The sequence below is a fragment of the Pygoscelis adeliae genome, unplaced genomic scaffold (genome assembly GCF_000699105.1).
Source record: "Pygoscelis adeliae isolate BGI_AS28 unplaced genomic scaffold, ASM69910v1 Scaffold21, whole genome shotgun sequence".
Taxonomy (NCBI): domain Eukaryota; kingdom Metazoa; phylum Chordata; class Aves; order Sphenisciformes; family Spheniscidae; genus Pygoscelis; species Pygoscelis adeliae.
This window is the reverse complement of record NW_008824243.1, coordinates 9,284,270-9,304,673: the sequence shown is the minus strand read 5'-3', so window position 1 is coordinate 9,304,673 and position 20,404 is coordinate 9,284,270. Positions and strand designations below refer to the sequence as shown.

Here is a 20,404-nt window from a genome sequence, read left to right as displayed (position 1 = left end):
ATGCTTAATTTTAAGACCACGCTTAAACCCTCTGCTGAACATGAACCAGACATTTCTGAAATTAAACACATGCTTAAAGGACTTGCTGAATTGGGGTGCAAAGAAATGAGGTACCAGGCAAATCTTCTTGCAGCTCTGGCTCAGAAAAGCAGAAAAGTGTATTCAATTATAACAGTAAAGTTACTGAAAAAGCTTCCCTCATTTGAGAGGCACCACGGAGATTACAGCACAGGCTTCACCAATTACTTATGTAAAATCAGAACAATAGCAAGTGATAATCGTGGATTACAAAACATTCATAAAACCCTCCTGCTACCAGTGAGTTATTCCTCATGTGTGTTAATTAAATCAGTTTAATTTTGGAAATACAGACTTGTACCGACTTATAGTTTCACACACTGAGCCACCTGGCTGTTACCAGATTTAAAGGAAGGGCAATCCCAGAGCTGAGCAGAAGTGCTTTATAGCAAAAAGCAAGCAGAGAAACAAGCAAAAGCAAAACTAGTATTAGAGTAAAAAACTCAGAGACTGTTACGACACTGAAACTTCTCCTTTGCAGGGATTAGAAAAATGCAAGAGTTTTTTTATGGGCTTTACTTTCCTCTTACTCCCTTCTTTCAGGGGGTATAAATCGCTCTCAGCTGTGAAGGAACTACAAGCATTTGGCTTTACGGAAAAAAACAATACTTTTGGGTTACTAGACAGAACTCTGTTCTGCAGAAATGAAATCAGAAATAAAATCAGTGTTTGTATGTTTTACAAAACGGCACTTCCGACTTCTCTGAAATTCTGCACACTCACTATTTCTTGGAGCCATTTTCCTTGCCTGACTTACAGAGCCCTGAAGAACATGGAGCTGGCAGGCAGATTATATTACTACACCGAAATGCATCTGAAAACATCAACTACTGCAAACTGCAGCTGTCCTATTGCAGAGGCCAAGTTACTCGCAGAGCGTCCTACCCCCCTGTTTAATAAACTGTGCCGCCTCTTCAGAGCCAGCCCTTCTCTAACGAGCAGAGCAGCCGAGCTCTGCCAACACCCTGCAGCCAGCATTGCCCAATTTAAACACGGGAAGTAACAGGCTTCAAGGAAGGACCCTTTGCTTTGCAATTTGCTCCTACCAGACTCAGAAATTGTTGAAACTCAGAGAGGGCTATGCAACCTGCCCAGTTTCCAAAGCTTTTTATTGCAAGTAAAGATCGTTTATTTAAATGTATTTAAATTTGTATTTAAATAATTTAATATAATAATTAACTGTTAACCAAGCTGCTAGCAAGCAAACAAGAATGTTCCTAGAGAAAATCCTTATATATATTTTTTTTTCCTAAAAAACTCCTGCCCTCCTGCACTGTCCTATTCCATTTACACCACAGGACAATGTTGACTGTGCAGTTTTAATCTCGAAGATAAAACGAGCACCCTCAGGAACAATACACAACTGATGAATAAACACTGCTATCGGCATCCTGCTTTCTACCTTCGGCAACCTGCATGTGTTCTATTACAGGTCCTCGGTTCGGTCTCAAAAGAAGCAGCATATGCACCTTTCCTGCCAGAGGATGCAAGAGCCAGTGCACAAGCTCGAGACTACAGAAAGGAATACTTCAAAGGTTGCAAAATTTAAATTGGAAGCGTCTTTCATTTTTTTAGATGAAGAACTGCAACAGCTGAAAAGGGAAAGCTCATGTGATAAACAGAAATTCAAAATGTCACCAGTGTAATTAGGTTTTGAGAAAAATATTTACACTGCAGCTGAATCAAGCTGCTTTGCAGCTGCACCCCAGCAAAACTGCAACAACGAAGAAGGTTTTGGGTCTGCTTTTTAATGATTGTATCCTAATTACAGCAAAATTTCACCCCTTCCCAATGCTGTCTGGGAGAATCATTGTAAAATGCAGGGTCCTGCAAATTAGCAAGCAAGTGAACAATAAAATCCCCCCAAGGATAATGCATCACAAAACACACTGCATTCATTTATTTGGCAAAGTGCAGTTTAATTACTTGTAAAAATAATGACTCCTTTGTATGGGCTCTCGCTAACATGCGTTGCTGCTCTGTATTTTGCTGAGTGGTATGAGTTGCGTGCCAAATTTGCGTGCATGGATTATACAGTGTGCGCATAAGCAGAGTGCAGAAAAGAGGTTGTACGGTATCCACTGTGTTTTGACAGCACATAAATGATATAGACTCTCTTCATGGAATATGGCTGCTTTTCTGTATTTTGAAACTCAATATTTCTCCTCTCAATAGGGATTTTCAAGCCTCGAGCCCACCTCATTGCAGAAAGTGCTAAGCAAAACAAAAGTCTCTGCTGGGACATCAGGATGTGTCCATTTTGCAGCTGCGGCCCTCCAGTGGGGAAAGACCATGGCGGTCCCCATGTCACACAGTGCTCCCACTGCTCCGGCCAGCGTTTCACCACTGTCCCACCCATTGACAAAGGGGTCCACGACTTCAAGCGTCCAGAGATTTCTGTTTGCAGGGCTTCATGGAGATAGCAGGGTTTTCAGAGTCACAGGATATATGGCATGGCTGTCAGATGTTTATACATTGTATTTCCACCCATCAGTTCAAGAGGGAAACTAACCATAACAAACAGTTTAAGGATATACTAAGAACAGCAGGATCAGGGATCTTGATGGTAACGTTACTGAAGTTACTACTGTCTTATTTTCAAAGATGAACTGTAAAGGTCATCAGAGAAATCCCTTGGATTACACCAGCAGCATCCGTTAAAGGGAATGGCACAGGGCAATGCCATGTAATCCAAGTACTCTTTTTTCTTTCCACTGAGCGAGAACTGCCATTCCAGTACTGGAACCAGTTATGAAATACTCCACCAAATACAGGAACAGCTGCTGTAATAGTTTTGTTTACTTCCCATTTCTTTTTAAATTACCAGCTCTACTCATATTCAGATTGCAGTATTTGCTGTGAGCTCTATATTCAAGTTTCGGCCAACTTAAGCTTTTTATAATACAGTTTTGGCCAACTTAAGCTTCTTGACAGCATGTAAAGTCTGTTAACATGGTTAGTGTCACCTTGGAGAACTCTGCTGCAGTTATGGGATGAATTTGCACATTCCAATTTTACAAGATAGTCTGCAAGAGAGTTGTGTGTTTTCACAGTATGACTGTTGAACTCGATGGAGAAAAAACTATCACTGTCATCATCTCTGTATTAATCCCAGCCAAGGGTGGCAGAAGAAAAGGTTATAGAGTATAGCTCCTGTCCTACCCTGCACCTTCTCCTTCACCCTCACTTTGCATGTGGTTGGCTGAATTGGTAAAGATGAAACTTAAACGCAGTCACACCAGCAACACAGATCATATTTTTTGCCCTCTAACACCCTGCTCAACAACTATAGAAAGCAGAATAATTTACAATTTGTAATACAGAAATGTTGCGTGATTATGTGGACGACACAGCAGACTCCTAAACATGACACTGGGTCACTCAACATAAACCCCAAGTATCTGAAAATTCAATTCAGAAAAACAAAGTTCATAACAAAGCTTAAGAGAACCAGGCATCAGAGTAACACACATGCAGACCAAATCTTTTCTCCTTTACAAACTGCGCCCCCGGGGCTTATTTAAGCTCTTTGTCTTTATTAGCCTCAGCTTTTAAAGCTAGATCTCCAAACATTTGCTATTCAAAAATAACTTATCTTCTGAAGGATTCCTTGTAAAACACTGCAGTAAATGCTCATGTGACTAGTTACTTGCTAGGAGTGAGTAAGATCTGGCTGCTTCTCATGACCACTCAAAAGAAACAGTTTCTGCTGTTAAATACTTGCATTAGTTCTTCCCTAAATTTTTTACCTATACTGGTAAGATACCTATTCTCTACAAGATGCTGCCTTATTTCAGTACAATTATCATATTTCGTTTAACCAAAAAACTCCAAACCTATGAAGAACACAACAGTCAACCACCACCACGAAGCCCGCTAGCTCCCCTCTTTTGGGCAGCTTTGCTTGTTCGAAGAAAAGCTTTTTCACTTGTGTTTGCATAAGGTTTGTCTTAATTAGTCGATATTACTTAGACTCACTTTGGGCTTTAAGAGACAGCTGGAAGCAGAACACTGTGCAACAGAGAAGGAGAACATAACAATATTATTGCATTTCCCCTAAACCCTAAGGACCTGCCCCCATTGTTGCTAGCAAGAAAGGTAAAAGCAAAATTATACAGAAATTGCCTTTAAGGGTAGAGTATCACTCTTAGACACTATTCAGTGATAACGTACAGCAAAGGCAAGAATGATACAGAACGGAAAACTAGTAAAGGAACCATCAAATCATCCTTACTCGGTCAAAAGCTGGTGCAGCTTCTGGTAGCCCCTCTCCAAGGCCAAGCTCACAGGCGTTGCCCCTTCGTTGTTGCGGATGCTGAGAGCTCCTCTTCCACCCGGCTGCTGGAGCAGAAACCATGTCAGCCGCAGCAGACCCAGCCTCACCGCAAAATGCATCAGTGTTTCCCGAGGGATGTCGTCTGGGAAGAAAGAAGAAAAAAAAAAAGAAATGGGCATCTATAGGCTGCGGGTTAGGTGAATGCCACAACCCCACCTCCCAGCCACACCACACACAATGGCTGGCATGGAGCTGACAGCCCAAAAGCCAAGGAACCTGCAGCACCTGGAAAAACACGCTGGCTGCCAATATCCAGGAGAGACTGGTACTTTAAAGCGAGGGACGTGCTACGGTGGGACTGGAAGTGCTCAGGACCTCTCAGGGTGAGCCTGACCACAGAAGTCAATGTGAAAAAAACACCATTTCATGAACAGCCACGGCAACCACCAAGTCGCAGCGCTTCCAAACAGAACCTGGCATGGTCAGGTGGGTTTTTCTAGATGTCCAAGCCTTCTCCTCACACACCCAGGACCAGGTTTTAGGAACAGACAAGTTTTGTTATTTAACAGGACGCTGATTTGTCCCAAGGCTTGAAAAAAATCAATTACATTAGAAGCACAAATCTAAAGCAGTTATAAAAGAGAACAGTTTAACTTCTTGTGTAGACAAAAAAAAGTGAGGATTTTGCTTTCCTGGTTTGATTATGCCTCAGACCAGCTTTTCTCAGCTTTATACAGTAGCTCTATCATTCTGAGTAGCAGCACTTATGAACTAGCAATCTCCGCTGCTGCTTTTTATGTTTAATAACCGTGACCTTCTAATTTAGTAAAAGTCACTCCTGAGCCTAAGCTTTCATCTCAGAAAAATATCCCCCTACCCTAACAGCTGCAGCCCTAGAACGATGCTCTGAAAAGCTTCAACCAGAAATGAGCTCCAGATGCACTGCTGAAATACAGTATTTGCAGATCAAAGCCTGTTACTTCTGTATAAAGGGCAAAAGCATTTGGGTTAAAAAAAACTGAGAAATAAAAATTTGTTCTTTTTAATTAACAAAAATTTCTCTTTAATTAACAAAAGATTTCAGTATTGACTGGCAGCAACAACAACAGCAAAGCACCAACTGGGTCTCAGTAAACCATGCCAATGAGCACACTTGGTATAAAACCTTTAATATCATAGCAATGACTTATTGGGTTATTAATTTGGTTGCCAGCCAAACCTATACAGCAGGTTTAAAACTGTAAGTACATAATGGCTTTAGGATTTAATTAAGTATTTCTTCCTCAAGAAATATGCCCCAAGAGAAATCATTTCTTCAAAGTGCTGTTGTTTTTCTTGCTTAGTTGCTTTCTTAAGGGACATCGTTAAGACCTTCAGTGAAAAACAAAGCAAAAATGGGGAGTTCTCCCCTGCCTGACACACAATTTTTCCCCAAAATTTTGGATCAATTCCTGAAGAACTAATCTGTATTCAAGAACCAAAAGCTTTCTGGCACAGTCTCTCTTCCGAATGACTCCAAATTAGGTCTCTGGGCTACAAACCAATCCTTCCCCCCTAACCTCCTCTTGATTACCGTAAAGCAAAACCATGCTGTCCTGAATACATGAGCATGTCTGAATGGAAGTTCCAGCTGATCAGAGAAAAAGGGAATAGCTGAGCTCACTCAGAGACAAATTCTCAGCCTGTGGGAGAGCAACGACAAGGATTTTGGTATTAAGTGCTATGGAGTGTAATGCTTTAGAAATAAACAACACAACAAGGTAGTTAATCCATGGTTGTCACAGTCTTGGACTTAAAGAATAATGAAAAATAACGCACCGTATAGACAGACATAAAGGAAAGGCTACTGATGAGGTTGCAAAAAGGAGAAAGTGTTGATACACGTGGGACTTACCCAGAGTGAAAGCAGATGCCCAAGGTTTCACTCAGTGAACTTGCACTTGCACAATACTCCTACATTACCTGTACTAACCCACTGGTGGAGTCAGCTAGCATAACTAAAGCAGTACAACTCCCTACTGAGATGTAGGAAGCACAAAAGCACTTCTGCTAGAGCAAACAACTGCCATCTGAACAAAGAATGTGTTGCACTGGTCTGACCACATCTGTTCTAGCACGGGATCTCCTGTTCTAGCTGCTTTGTTGAAAGGCAAAATCATCTTCCTAACTAAAATGGACAGACTTGCATCAAAACTGAGCACCGTAGACCTGCAAAGCATAAGCACGGATCCCTGGACCAAAATGCTGCTTCTTCCTTCAGCTGAGAACCTTACAGTTAGGTAGAAGCATCTTTTACTCACCAACTCATAGTTCACCAATAAACACACCTCCCAATTGCAAGTTTTGCAAGATGCTGGCAAGTACTCATCCTGTCCCTGATCCAACTGGGTGCCCCTCTCTGTCTCATATTTCCATAGATGAAATGCCCCCTCCCAATTGTCCCAAATGCCCATCTGATGTAATCTGATATGACTGCAACTTCTGAAAATCCCACCTTTTTCCCATTCTTTTAAAACAATCTTCTTTATCATCAAATTAATGGACACAGTAGTCCCAGCGTTTGGACAGAGTTGTCTACAAATGCAACTGAACGGTATGTGGCCCTGCCCCAATGCCTCTGAGCAACGACGACGTGCACAGAAGATCTGTACAAGAAGACATGGCGTGTTGCCATCCAGAGCATATTAAACATACAAACTCACTATCCAGGCCTATTTGGAAAGATCTGCCTAAAATATAAACTGGCATGAGGCCATCCTAACAGATGGGCACAGATGATGGCAGCAAAGGGACAAAGTACTGTACATACAGCAACTGCAGGGGCCCCAGGCAATGGCTTTAGAAGGTTCTGGAGTGTGCAAAACTTGCATGGCTACAGTTAAAAGGCGTGTGCCATCTGTGGGCTGGATTAACTACTAATATATAATGAAAAATACATCTGTTGGTGTATGGTGTTGCTCAGAACAAGATGAGAGCTGGTCTGCATCAAGTATGGGAGTGTTGCTGGATGGAGAGGGGAGGAAGACAGACAGATCCCTCCTGCCTTCCTGCTTTTGAAGGGATGAAGCTTGTAGCACAAAATGTTGGCAATTCAGTCCATGATTTCAAAGTCTTGTCATGGTGCAATATGCTCATCCCAGGCATGGAAGAATAACAAAAGCTTTAACATGCAATAGCCAGAGCTCCTTCTCCTACCACATATCAAGCATGAGCTCCTCATCTTAAAATGGCTGTCCTCTGAACGTCAACAAAAAGCTTCTTGTAATTAGGAAATTGTGGAAATACAAGACACACGATACTGGAATGGCCAAGGTTGTTTTGTTCCTTTCTCGTTTCCTAGTAATAGGCAAGAGTTGAAACTTATGATTATTGTCCCATAATGGCAGGGCACTCTAATCCAGCTGGCAAAATGTAAGATTTTAGATATATTATTTTTATGTAGTTTTTTTCAGCTGTGACACACAAACAGACAGTTTATCTGGGTAATTAAGGACAAAATCTCCATAGAAGACTGTCAAATGTACTTTGCTAATGGTAAAGGATTAAGTTTTAAGGTGCTATTAGCACAAAACAAAATAAGCACTGAAGAAAAAAAAAAGTTTGGGTATGACACATCCAAGAACACACAAACTGTTCTCTAAGTAAAAACTTTCATTCTAATCCTGATTAAAAAAACAGAAAAAAAATACTGTTCCCTTTTACAAATTGCTCTTCCTATAGAGTAACCCACAACTAACTGCTCAGTTTATCCTCCATGCCCTGAGATATCTCATCAAGGAACAGCCAGCCATGGACCGGCTAGCATCTCTTGCTAGTCTTCCTGTGATGGTGACCTTCACTTCTCTTCTCACCCAAAATCACATATACTCGGCAATTTTGAAATCTACCACCAAATCTGGCCTCAAAATCTTGTTTTCTGCTAGAAATGTTCTCACTGCTCAGATCAATCCTTGAGAAACACGGGAAGCAAAAACCAGCAACAAGCTACCACTTAACGCTGAGGTCCTAGAGGAGGGCTCCAGCAGACAACAGTACTGAAGAAAGGTCAAGGCAAAGACGCTGTGTTTGGAGTTACAAGTTCAGTTAATAAAAAGATGTGGGTAATTCCTTTTTAATCTTATAAACAAGAAATTTTCAAAGCACACCAAAGGATCTTCATGTCCCCATTCCCACTACTATCAAAGGGAACACAAGCTTTCTCATGCCAAAGATTTCTCAGCCACAGACAGAGCAGTACATCTGAGCACTGAGCAGCACATTTCAGACACTGCCTGACCAAGAATTATTTTCTACTTCCCATTTTTCACTGCAGAGGGCATTAAATTCAGGTATGGAAAAGATTTTTTACATCTTATCAAGGACTACAGCTGAATAGACCACTTTGCGCTGTTGGCACAGAAAAGATCATGTCGATTTATACCATACAGTCCTTTATCAGAGGGCAGAGAAGATGGCGAGCAGCAGACTGGAAAGGATGTGAAACCCAACAACAAGAATACCTGTAACTATTACACTGAAAGGGTTCAACTAGAAACTATAAAAAGAGTGCAGCAGATTAACAGATTAAAGCTTTATGTCTGAAAAACATAATCAGCTGCGTATCTTTAACAACCTCCTGTGGAAAAAAAATGTTAGCTCCTAACAATCAAATTTCTTTCTAACTATTTCTGAAAGCTTTTTAAAAGTTTTTTAGGCTTGTTGCTTTTTTCTTTAAAATAAGGTGCTTTTTTTGGGTTACTTTCTCTCTTCAGACATTCTCCCTTTCTGTAAAAAAAACGCAAATTAATCATCTCAAAGCACGGTGACACTCGTGTTGCGCTGCACACTGAAATCCTACTGGTTCTGTACGTGAAGTTATTAAACTCGTAACCCAAATCCATTCAGACTATTTCAAACCAGGGCAAAGCATTTCCCTCCCTACCCACCTCCTACCTGGCAAGCTCACGGGGTTTCATTTCTCAAGCAGTACTTACTGCACATGGATGTTTATTCCGCAGCATTTCTGGGAAGCTGTACATATTCAACAGGTCAGTAACTGCGTTCAGAAAGTTAAGGAGCTGTTAAGTGTTTTATCTAATGAGATGGTCTCCTGGTTATCTGGCCGTAATTGTGGCTGACTGTCTTGTAGCTCATCAAAGGGATGGTTTCTCCCTACTCTCCCACGGGAATGGCTCCATATCGTGGTTGATCACCACAACCCTCTGCCAACGTTAACCAGCTCCTGGAAGCACCATCTCAGAAAGCTCACACAACCGAAACCGTAACCATAGGTCTGGGTTTCACCATTTACTTTTAATGAGCAAAATGAAAAGACTGTTTCCTCAAAGGTTTTGTCAGAATATGACTTAAAAGAGATTTGGAAAGTGATTTGTTTACTACTGAGAGTTAACTCAAGGATTAAGCTCTCTAAGCTTTTCAGACCTGAGCCTTGGATCCTCCCTAATTTTTTTTCTCCATTTTTTTTCCCCACTGCAACACAAACAAGCCATAATTATTACTCATATCTCCAAATACTCTGTTCTGGTTTTCTAGTTAGCTTATTTTCTCTTCAGTCATTTAAAATAGAAAATCACAGTCCTGTATTTACATTGCATACATCCTCAGAATACATATTAAATTTTGATTTCTACATACACAGTGTAGCAATATGTTCCATTGAAACAGCTGCCTTTAAATGCCACTGAGAACAGTAAATAACCCTACTTTTGACAGCAGTAACGACTATGTTCTTTAGAAAGTTACAGTGCAGTTGTAATAATTAAGATGGACATGATTACACGGCACCTGAAAGTAATGCTGTGTTGGAATACCACGATAACAAGAGTAATCCTTAATTATGGATATTCTGAAATTGTGGATGCCCTTGGAGTTCATACAGATAGATAATTAAGAGCAAGGCCCAGGAATCGCGCACTGCAGAGGGACGGTGTATGGCTGGGGGAAGAGCACAGTCCTTGGGACACAACTGCCCCAGAACAGAAGCGATGAGGACTGCAGCCGTGCAGGGAGGAGGTCAGGACACACTTGCCCAAGAGGGTTCAGACACTTTACCTGCAATGCAAATCCTTTCCCTATACACGTGTGCACCTGCCCTGCCCCTGCAACGCAAGGACATGCTGCTGCACCAGCTGAGCAGGACCATGGCACCATGCACGGGACTGCTTCCTCCGTCTCCTTCGGCCTCGGCACATGCCAGGCTTTCTTTTGCTGTTCAATTCATCTAGCCAAATGGTTGAGTATCTTCTGCCTGCCTCAGCAAGGGAGGTTGGAGCCCAAGGACCTCCGAAGTCGGGAATCTTAGGTGCTCTCATCCCCAGTTCTGCTAGCATGGCACCAAGTGGGATCTGGAAGATCTACTCTTCCAAAGTCCCACTACCTGGGACATCTGTAAAACATTTTATATCTGTGGGTAAATAGATACTTAATGCAAGTCTTTCTGGGGTCCTTTTCTCTAAGCTAAGGATTAAAAGCTAAGACTTGTTCTCTGAGGTCTTCTACAAATAGCAAGTAGGAGGCTGCACCTCAAGTGTCCTACACAGCAGGTGGGTTCAGGGAGAATAAGGTAAATAAAAGACATAGACAGAGGGAAGGCAACTTAGAAGTCCGATGCACAACATCCTAAGAACAAACCAGGCAGCATAAACATGGCCACTGTTACTGGAAAAAGGACCAAAGCACCACAGGTCCCTTCTTCTCTGCTTTCCAATCAGCTCCATGGGTGTTGGTCAACTGTGCTACTTCTCCACAGGAATATAATGTTGATCAAAACACCGTGAAACCTAACTGTACCTTTTGAGAGTAGCCGTCATGAGGAAAAGCTTGCGAGAATAGCTTTTATATATATATTAGGGGGGGAAATATTCCATAAAGAAATTGTTACCTAGACACCTTATTAAAGTCAAATCAGGATCAAATCATAAGGGCAAAGAATTAGAAATAAGACATTTGGGCAAGAGTATCACCTTTCCACAGAAAAGCAAGCAGGAAAAGCTGTAAGACGCGACCACTGATAAACGGTTTAAGAGAGAGGAGTCTGTTTTCTGAACTCGCTTTTCCCATCAGGGATTCATGATGTCCAGCCACTGCTCTCCATCACCTGAGTGTTACTGTCAGTGGTAAGACCAGGCTGGGTACCATGCTCCACACCACTGGCTGCTGAACAAAAACCTTCTAATCAAAGCCCCAGTCCTACAAAAACATAGTCTGGTCTTAAATTTGGCACAAAGGGTTCATTCAAAGCTTCCTGAGGTCCAAACAAATCCACTTTTTTCCAGTGGATGTTGGGTGAAAAACTAAGGACTTGTGATCACAAACAAAAGTCTTCTACGCTGTACCAGAGTAATATAAATCAGTAAATATTTGGTTTTGAGCAATGTTAACCAAATACCTACAATAACATTACTGTAAGGATTAGATTAACCAATGCTGCTCAGTGCATTTAATTTTGGGACAGTTTCTTTTTAAGCAATAAAACCTTTTGCTCTTCCAGAACAATTAAAAAAAAAAAAAAAAAAAGGTGAATGAGAATACTGCAAATGAACGTAATAGGGTTTTGAAAATGCCCTGATAAAAATACAGGAAGAAACATTCATTTTATTTTCAATTTGTTTTAATGAAAATGATGTCTAAAGAGATAATAGAGTAATAAATGTAAAGACAACATAGTGTGTAAGAGATTAAGATTACCAGGATTACTGAAGCTGAACAAACTTCTCTCGTCGAATGGCAACTGCTAACTTAAGTAGGTTACATACAAATAAATTTTAAAAAAGACACTGGAATATTTGCATTGTCCTCCAGCAGTTTTAAATAATTTTGGACCTATTTCTAACCTGCAGCTGAAAGGACGTGCTCTTAACCGTACCATACCTTTAATCGTGAGCAATGGCAAACTCTTAAAGAATGAAGACCTTGGTTTGGTAACCAAAACATAAGCAAGTAGACGATTCTCACACAGCTTTGTCCACAGTAATCCTGCACTTTTCCATCCTAAAAAGTCAAATCTACTAATGTGTTAGAAAAGGGGGGAGGGGTGCTGCAATAACATAAGGAATAATAATGGATGAATGCAAACCACTGAAGATCATTTTAATGATGCGACCACCAGTCTGCTGGTACCCAGGAGCACATGGGGTGTTACGTGCCCCCTTCTCGGTGAGATGGACCTTAACCGCGCACTTTGCACTGCACAAACCTACTGACACAAAAGATTAGTTAAACAGCCTCAGCAGGTGGAGCCGGGTGTTACTTTTAGCAGCTTCTCTGCCCTCTGGGGTGCGTGACGGCAATGAACGCCCTGCCCTCTGCTCAAAGACTGGTCAGGGTTGGGTGCGGGTAAAAGCAAGGAGAAGCCTCCACAGAGCCATCCCCCGCTCAAAAATCAGCACAGAGTTGTGCTTGATGGTAGATCTTCTACCCAGCTTCTGCCTGCAGAAAGGCCATTACTTCCCAACTGTTTTTGTAAAGCTGGACTCCTACTTCAGTCCTTAGAAAAATCAACTTTTAAACATGCTTGATGTTTATCAGTTTATCAGCTGTCTCTGAACAGCAGTTCCCCATCAAGCTGCTGCACTTGGGGAGCTGGCTGAGGCTCCCAGCTCGCTCCTGCGTTCAGAGGTTTTGCTAAACAGCAGCGTTTTGTTTCCAACCCACAACAGCCCATAGAGACATGCCAGCTTAGAGGCAGCGTTAAAAATCTTTCAAGAAGGGATCTGACATTTTCTTTTGTTCTCATTTCTATAGTATTTTCTCCTTCGAGAAGGTTATTTGAAGTATCTGGTACTGACATTTAGCAAAATGTGAAATATGAATTGGAATAGCTGTTGATAGGTAGTGACGCAGCGCAGGACAGGGTGTCCCACTGGAGGGGCACTGGCCAGAACACACGTTAATTGTTCAAATGCTTCCACAGCTTCAATCTTTGCTGTCCTTTTCTCTCTTCCCACACACAAATTAACCCACAAGCACCAGTATAGGGGTGCTACATTTTACCACAGAGGTTTTTCTAATCTAGTGCTCCATCATAAATCAGAGACATCTCTTCCATCTCACTCTAGCGAAACACAGTTTCATGACCAAAAGGATGCTTACGCATGCAAATCCTTCCTGTCACAATCACAGAAAATCCCCCAAATTCCCTATGTATAATTAGCTCACTGCAAAAAATTACCAGATAAATCTGCCTCTAGCAAAAAAGCTAATCAGAAGATGAAAGACAGACCAAGACATCAAGAAACTGCCCTTTTTCGGTTATTTATGAAAGGACTCACTGCAAGGGAACATATTTTATAGCACCAATATTCTTGGATGAAAGTTGCATTTAGTGCCATTATATTTATTCACTTAAACTTCTGTCTACAAAAACCTCACCACAAGGTGCCAAAACGCTCAGCACTACAGAGTGTGCTGTAGATGCAATGATGGGTGAAAAACTAAGGACTTGTGATCACAAACAAAAGTCTTTTACGCTGTACCAGAGTAATATAAATCAGTAGTAAACTTCTCACTGTAGATGCAATGGATGCTCTACAGGTCCATTAGCATTCAGAGCCCCACACGATCACGACTTGCAGGCACACAAGCGCATGCTGAGCAAATCAATGTAAATCCTACAGCCTGATTTCCCTAAGTGCTGATTTTCCAAAGAATAACCAAAGTCAAAAAGAGAAAACGGATCTCAGCCTTCCTGCAAAATCAGCAACAATTCAGAGCTTCAATCAAAGTTTTTGTTAACTTAAGATCACTTTGACTGTATTTTTATCACTTAAACCAGAAATGTCTGCGTTATCACAACTTTTTTAAATGCAGAAAGAAACATCAGTGTATTCCACACAGAGGAAGAAAATACGAAGTGTTTACCTCCTTGTAAACATATGACAGCATCTGAATTTCTATCCAGAAACCACTAAATATGATCAAATGTTTTAACGCCTGTTAACACTGCTTCAGTTGCCTGCCTGTGTATTCACGTTTACAAAAGCAGTCAGCAAGTCAGTGAAAAATAAAGCAAGAAAAACTGCAGAAAACCCTCTTGTGGTGAACAGAACTGAGCCTGCTGCGCCGAGCAAGCCACGTCCCATTCCTCTTCACGTGTTTATACCATTGTATCCTAAAAAAAGATAACAGATGCCTTACAGCCACATTCATTAAGTGAAACTATTTGCCAAAATACCCTGAAAATTTACAGTAAGAATTTGTATACACTGGAACTAGCCCCTAAGTCTCTCAATACACTTCCTTAAGCTCCCCTGTGACAAAAAAAAAAAAAGCAGAACTCCAAGGACACGGACATGCCACAGCATCCCAAACACCTCGGTACTTCTGCTTCAGCAGTCGCCAGAGACTTTGGGGCGACTTAGGGTTTATTTATAAGCTCTCAGTAGCCCTCACTGCTGTTAAGAGTCAGGCTTTCCCACCTTCACCCTCTTTTATTTGCAAAATTGTCCAGGCTTGTTTTGGGGAAAGCCGGTGCTCACCCAGCCAGCGTACAACCAGGGATGCGATACAAATCCTCAGGGGCAGACCCCCAACTTCTCCAGGAAAAATTAGATGTATTTTACATGTTACAGTGTAAAACATGTTTACATGTGCTGTAAAACCAGCATTTACCAAAAGTGCCAAGTCTGTGACACAAGGATAGTATTCCCAGGAGCACCAGACTTTCTACACACAGACAGGTTTCTTTCAGGAAATCTCAGAAGTGTGATGCTGATACACATACCACTGCATACACACAAAAAACCCCACCCCTTCTGCGTGTGTTTTAAAACACTGACCATTTACAACAGCTTGTGCTATTTCATAAGACACAGAGAAAACATCAGTGCTTTGTATATTTTAAGGCAGCTGAAGTGCAAAGCATAGGATGCAGATGTAGTAGGGGCACGTTGGTGCACACCACGTCCCATCTCCAAGCACAGAGGCCAACACACCTTTTGAAAGACGCGTGGAGGGTTCCCAAAAGCAGGGAACCCTTTCTCCCAGGCTTTTACCTCCCTCCCAACCCACGAGTCTCACGCATGCCCTAAAGGTCCTCACCGGTCAGGGACTGGTCTGCTCCCAGCACGTTCCATTCTGCCGGCAGTTTCAGGTGTCGAAATGCCAAAGCCACTTTCTCATCCAAAAAGTCCACGTCGGCAGCGGGTGGTCTCGACCGGTCCAAGAATCGGGTGAAATTTAGAGCTTGCTGGTTGCCGGCACAGGTGGCCAGAAACTGAGCGGCGTCGTAGGCTTCATCCTGGACAAACTGAAAACTCTCTTCTGCCACAACCAGAACAGGATGACCTTCTCTAGAGGCACAAAGTGCCACCTTCACTGTCTCACAGCAGTCATGGCCTGCAAAATAAAACCAAGGGCAATGGTAAAAAAGAACAATTGCATGTGCTGAAGAAACACAACTAAGTAACTCCTTTGACACACACAGTCTTTACATTAAATCAGGTAAGAGCAATGATTCTATGATTCTAAGTATTGAGGGCCACAACTCTAAATTAAACACTATCTTAGGAATTTATATGTATCAGAGATAAGTATTTCTTATAGACTTTAAAAGGAAAAGATGTGTAACTCTTCTCTGTCACAATATAAGCAAAGAAATATAAGCCACCCTTATCTGACCAGGCTATTTTTAATCAGCGGCAAGTAAACTCATGAGCATTAAGTAATTCAAGTGAAGATTTTGCTAACGTACCAAAAGCCAGATTATATGGTCAAACTTTTCTTTCCAAGCTCCACAGGACTCCAGTAACTCACCAAAAACTAGAATCCGAGTGCTGCAAAACTACGTACTCCAACTGCTGTCACAACACTTGGCTTGTACCGAAAACACCACAACTTCACCGAAAACAAAGACCTAAATGGCTATGAGAGCGCGACCTGCCCAGGCATGCCCTGTGCGTGCCCTCAGATCCCACGCTCACTGCTGCACCTGCCCTTTGCATTTGGGTTCACGTGACAATACTAAAACTAAGCCGCTTCTGCTAAATAAAAACATGGAAATGGCCACTTTCCATATTTACAAAACAAGAAGGTTGGAAGTTTGGTAACTTTAAGTTTATTTATTTATTTAGGGCAGGGGAAACAGGAAAAAGGATGCCCTGGCATGGTAGCAGTTTCACTGACTCAGAAACTAAAAAAAAAAACCAAAAAAAAACCCAAACCCAAAACCCGCAACACCTTTTTGCAATTTTAAAAGGAAAAATATACTGTGTCCAACCAGCACTTGTAATTGTCAGACGTGCCCCTTCAATAATAAGGTTTGTGTTTCAAGTTCACCGAGCGGCACAGTTTCTTGTTCCAGTCTCGGACTGACGTCATGGCTGTTTTTGCCAGAACAGCATGGACCCTGCACTAATTACTGGAAAAGCTTCTTTTTGCCCATGACCTCAGCATACTACTACATTCATGAAACCCTGCTTAATTAAATACAAAATGACGATTTATTTTTAAAGGCTTGAAAATTCAATTTAAGCCCCTATTTGTGGTCAGTGGGAAAGTTTCCTTCTTGTGTCGGGGCCCTTTGCTGTTGATTTCCCTGACAAAAGGAAAAATATGTCCCTAATCTTCATGGTCTTCCAGCCAACCTTCCAAATCTGTTCTGAGACTTTTGGCATGCATACAGGTTTTGTCTGCTGAAAGAGGCGATCTTGAAGTTAATTGAAAGGTCAAAACTTCTATTAGGACACTGTGGGTAGCACCAAAATTGTCAGAGACGAGGCTGCGCGGCTTCCTAAGGAGAGCAAATGCAGCTGGAAAGGTATCAAAGCCAAGTGTAGAAAGGGAGGACGAAAACACACACAGATGTTGCTGCCACAGCTCAATACAACCGGGAGGCTCTGAAGCTGAAAGGTGAGAAAACTTCTTTCCATCCAGCACCAGGCATCTATTAGCAAGAGGATGATGTGAAAGCTGAAGGAATAGATTTACTAGTACTGATGTTATGAAACAGAATAAGGGTAGGAAGACCTACTTCTACTGTTCTTGGAAATATTGCACGTGCATTCTAATACATCACCAGTCAACAGGACGGGCAGTGGCAGGGATCTCAGTAGCCCAGATGAAACTCATTCACAAACTCCACCCGCCCTCACAGTAGGAGCCTCAAATATTCACGGGAGAAGCGGGGAGACAGTACAACTTTGGGGGAACTTGCCTTTAATGCAGTTCAGAAGTGTACATCCCTCCACCTTTTGCTTTGCTCATCTTCTTAAGGACATCAGAATAAGGAGCTGGTAAGACTTATAAATTTTGTTTAAAACCTCCACAAAAGCAGCAAGTTGCATGCAGCCTGCTGAGAATGCTGTGCTACCCTACGGGAGCTGACTCAAGCGCTGCGAACTTGGCTCTCCCTCATGCAAAGCAGTAGAAGTTCGCCAGAATGCGGAGTTAAAAAAAATTCATAATAAAAGACTCCTTAATAGCATGAGAAAAGCTAAACCTTTTTTTTTTCCTCCAAAACTATTTTCTGTCTATTCCCATAAGAATCCTATCTGCAAAAAATAACCTAGACTACGGCTACTCTGCCAGAAATCCAGTGGACTTTCAGGACTGAAGCGGAAGGCAAACACGGCCCATGAGCAGGTACACAGAAACACTTTGGGACAGTCATTTCCTTGTCTTGAAGCCAAACAGCTCTTCTGTGGGACAGCAAAAGCTCCTCCGTCATGACAGCAACTAAAGAAACCTCAGTCAAGACACGTGGTCTCCTTAAACCGGTACATCACGGATGTACACAAAGTTCCCTTGGGTGGAGTGTACGTGAAACACCAGCCCCAAAATTAAGCAAAGCTACAGGATTGTTCAATGCAACGCAAGGGGAGGTGACAAACAGGCCATGTCCTGATCTGCAGCCAACAATAGTTCTCTTGAAATGTCCCCAGATACCTAACACAGCCTTGAAAGGGAGGTGACAGAGCTGACGGTCCATTTTCATCTAACAGGATCAAACAAGCATCCTGCTAAACCCTGGGGAATGTTCTTCGAAAAGGCAACCGCTCACAATGCTTTGATGTTCTCCTTCCCTACGTCTGAGAAGATGTCAGACTAGGGGGGTAAGAGTCTGGGACAGGTTCTGACTTCTGGCAAACAGTTCAAACGAAAGAGGAGCCAGTAATAAACAAGCGTGGCCAATACTAAAAAGATTGCTCAAGAGGTCTCTGCCCCCCTGCTTTGAAACCGCTACAGGAACGATGTAAGCAAACATGTCCCCAGTACATGAACCTTCTGAAGGAACCATCAGTGGGGCAACGCTTCTCTCCACATCAAAGACCGTTGCTTCCTTTGCCTAGATTAATATCTGAACTTCAACAGCCCTTTTTCCCAGAGCATTAGCAAAAGTGAGCTAAGCTTTCTGGCACTCTCAGGAGATAAGTGGTTATCATCTGTAAAACAAGCCCAAATCTGGTTTTATGAGGTTAAGTAACTTGCCCAAGATCACAAAGAGCTCCGGGCAATGCCAGAACAGATGCTATAGCTCTTGATCATCTCTTTTCTGCTCCGGCTGGTAGACAGCGGGGCTTTCTCCTAACATGGCTTAAGCACCAAGTCACGCGCTTTGCAAGCATCAGGGCATTCGCCTATCGACTGCTGTAACTCCCTCAGACACCTTCCCCAGAAGTGGAACAAAAAACTCCTGACTCATTAAAAAGGCGAAAAAAATTCTGGGTGTGTCAGGAAGAGTGATGACCCTATTTATAGCCTATTTTTAAAGGTTTGCATTTTGGTAGGCTGAAAACACATGTAACTGAATAAATCATGCACATGAGTGCACGCACAGAAGGGAAGAGAAATCTCCGTGCTTTACAACGCCATCAGGTTTGCGATGCCGCCCCGCACCCCTCCTGACCGCCTTCAGCCTTCTCCGGAAATCAGGCCCTTTGGCCAAAATAGCAATGAAAAGAAAAATGATGAAATACTGAACAGCCCCACACTGGTATCATCCAGTAATATTCCAGTTCAAATTTTAACTCTTCTGACAAACACAACAGTGTTGCTGATGTCTCAGACTGCACAGAATAACTTCATGTGTATAGCCAGGCTGCTCTTCTTCACACTTTTTTTTTTTGCCACAGTATGAAATTAGGTCATTTACCCTGGCCTAACTGTGATAAAAGTCAAATAACCCGTCCCTTAATTCTTCCTGCATTGCATTTTACCCCATTTTTCCTTCTGCTCCTCAGTTACTTTAAATTTAGCTTGGAAACAATTCACTACTTGGGGTTGTTTTGAGACGTGCCAACATATTGCAGGAAAAATACAGAAATCAAAAAACTATTTCAGTCTATGCAGGATGGGCGCAGTGACTGCTTCTGTCGTGATACAGCAAATTCCTCATCTTCACGTAAAACCACACTTTAAAAATTATTTAAAATGAGACAACAACTCTTCAACTAAAGAATTCCTTACTAAGCCACTTACTGAAACTTGCTTTGGTCAATACATAAGAGCAAAAAATGAAGAACACAGAATTCTGGTCTCTTTGTTCTTATCCCTGAAGAGATGAGATGCATCGGTATGATAGCACTGCCTCCTCTACACGATAACAATGCAAAACAACGAGCAGAAGAAAAGATGGAGATTTCTGAGCTGGAAGTAATTAACACACAAGTTAATGTACGGCCTTAGACCTGGCTATCTAATTGGTACCTGGGTCTTTGATCTGGGGTGTGGTTAAAAGGGCAGCAGCAGAACTCTTTGGACTTTTTCTCGTTAAACAAGGCACATGGAGACAAAACACCCCTAAACAGAGCTTTACCAAAACATGATTTCATTTCCTATCCTCTGAAAGTGGAAATCCTGTCCAAACCTCCTATTTTCAGAATTCACATTTGAGCTACCAAACAATGGGCCCCCAGCCTAGGCAGCTATTTAAAGCCCTGCTGGAAGCACATGTTTGGGTTTGCCTGGTAGGTGACTAAAGACTCCAGTGCTAATTGCATCCTCTGAGTTACCATGGTGGGGCTGGGTTGAAAGAGGACTTATAAAGAGATTTAAGCAGGACAGGAAAGCCAGACAACAAGTGTGGTGAATCTCATGGAGTATCTTGGATTTGCA

At 42.1% G+C, this 20,404-nt stretch overlaps 1 protein-coding gene across 1 annotated transcript in view; it reads right to left on the bottom strand.

Moving 5' to 3' along the window:
• The window catches only part of LOC103926370 (A-kinase anchor protein 13-like), a 57,700-nt gene that overhangs the window by 13,565 nt on the left and 23,731 nt on the right, over window positions 1-20,404 (bottom strand). The window contains exons 5-6 of the mRNA XM_009335231.1: window positions 15,392-15,688; window positions 4,313-4,496 (exon numbers count right to left, since the gene is read on the bottom strand). Of these exons, the coding sequence (XP_009333506.1) occupies window positions 4,313-4,496; window positions 15,392-15,688 (481 nt within the window). The remainder of the gene's footprint in view (window positions 1-4,312; window positions 4,497-15,391; window positions 15,689-20,404) is intronic.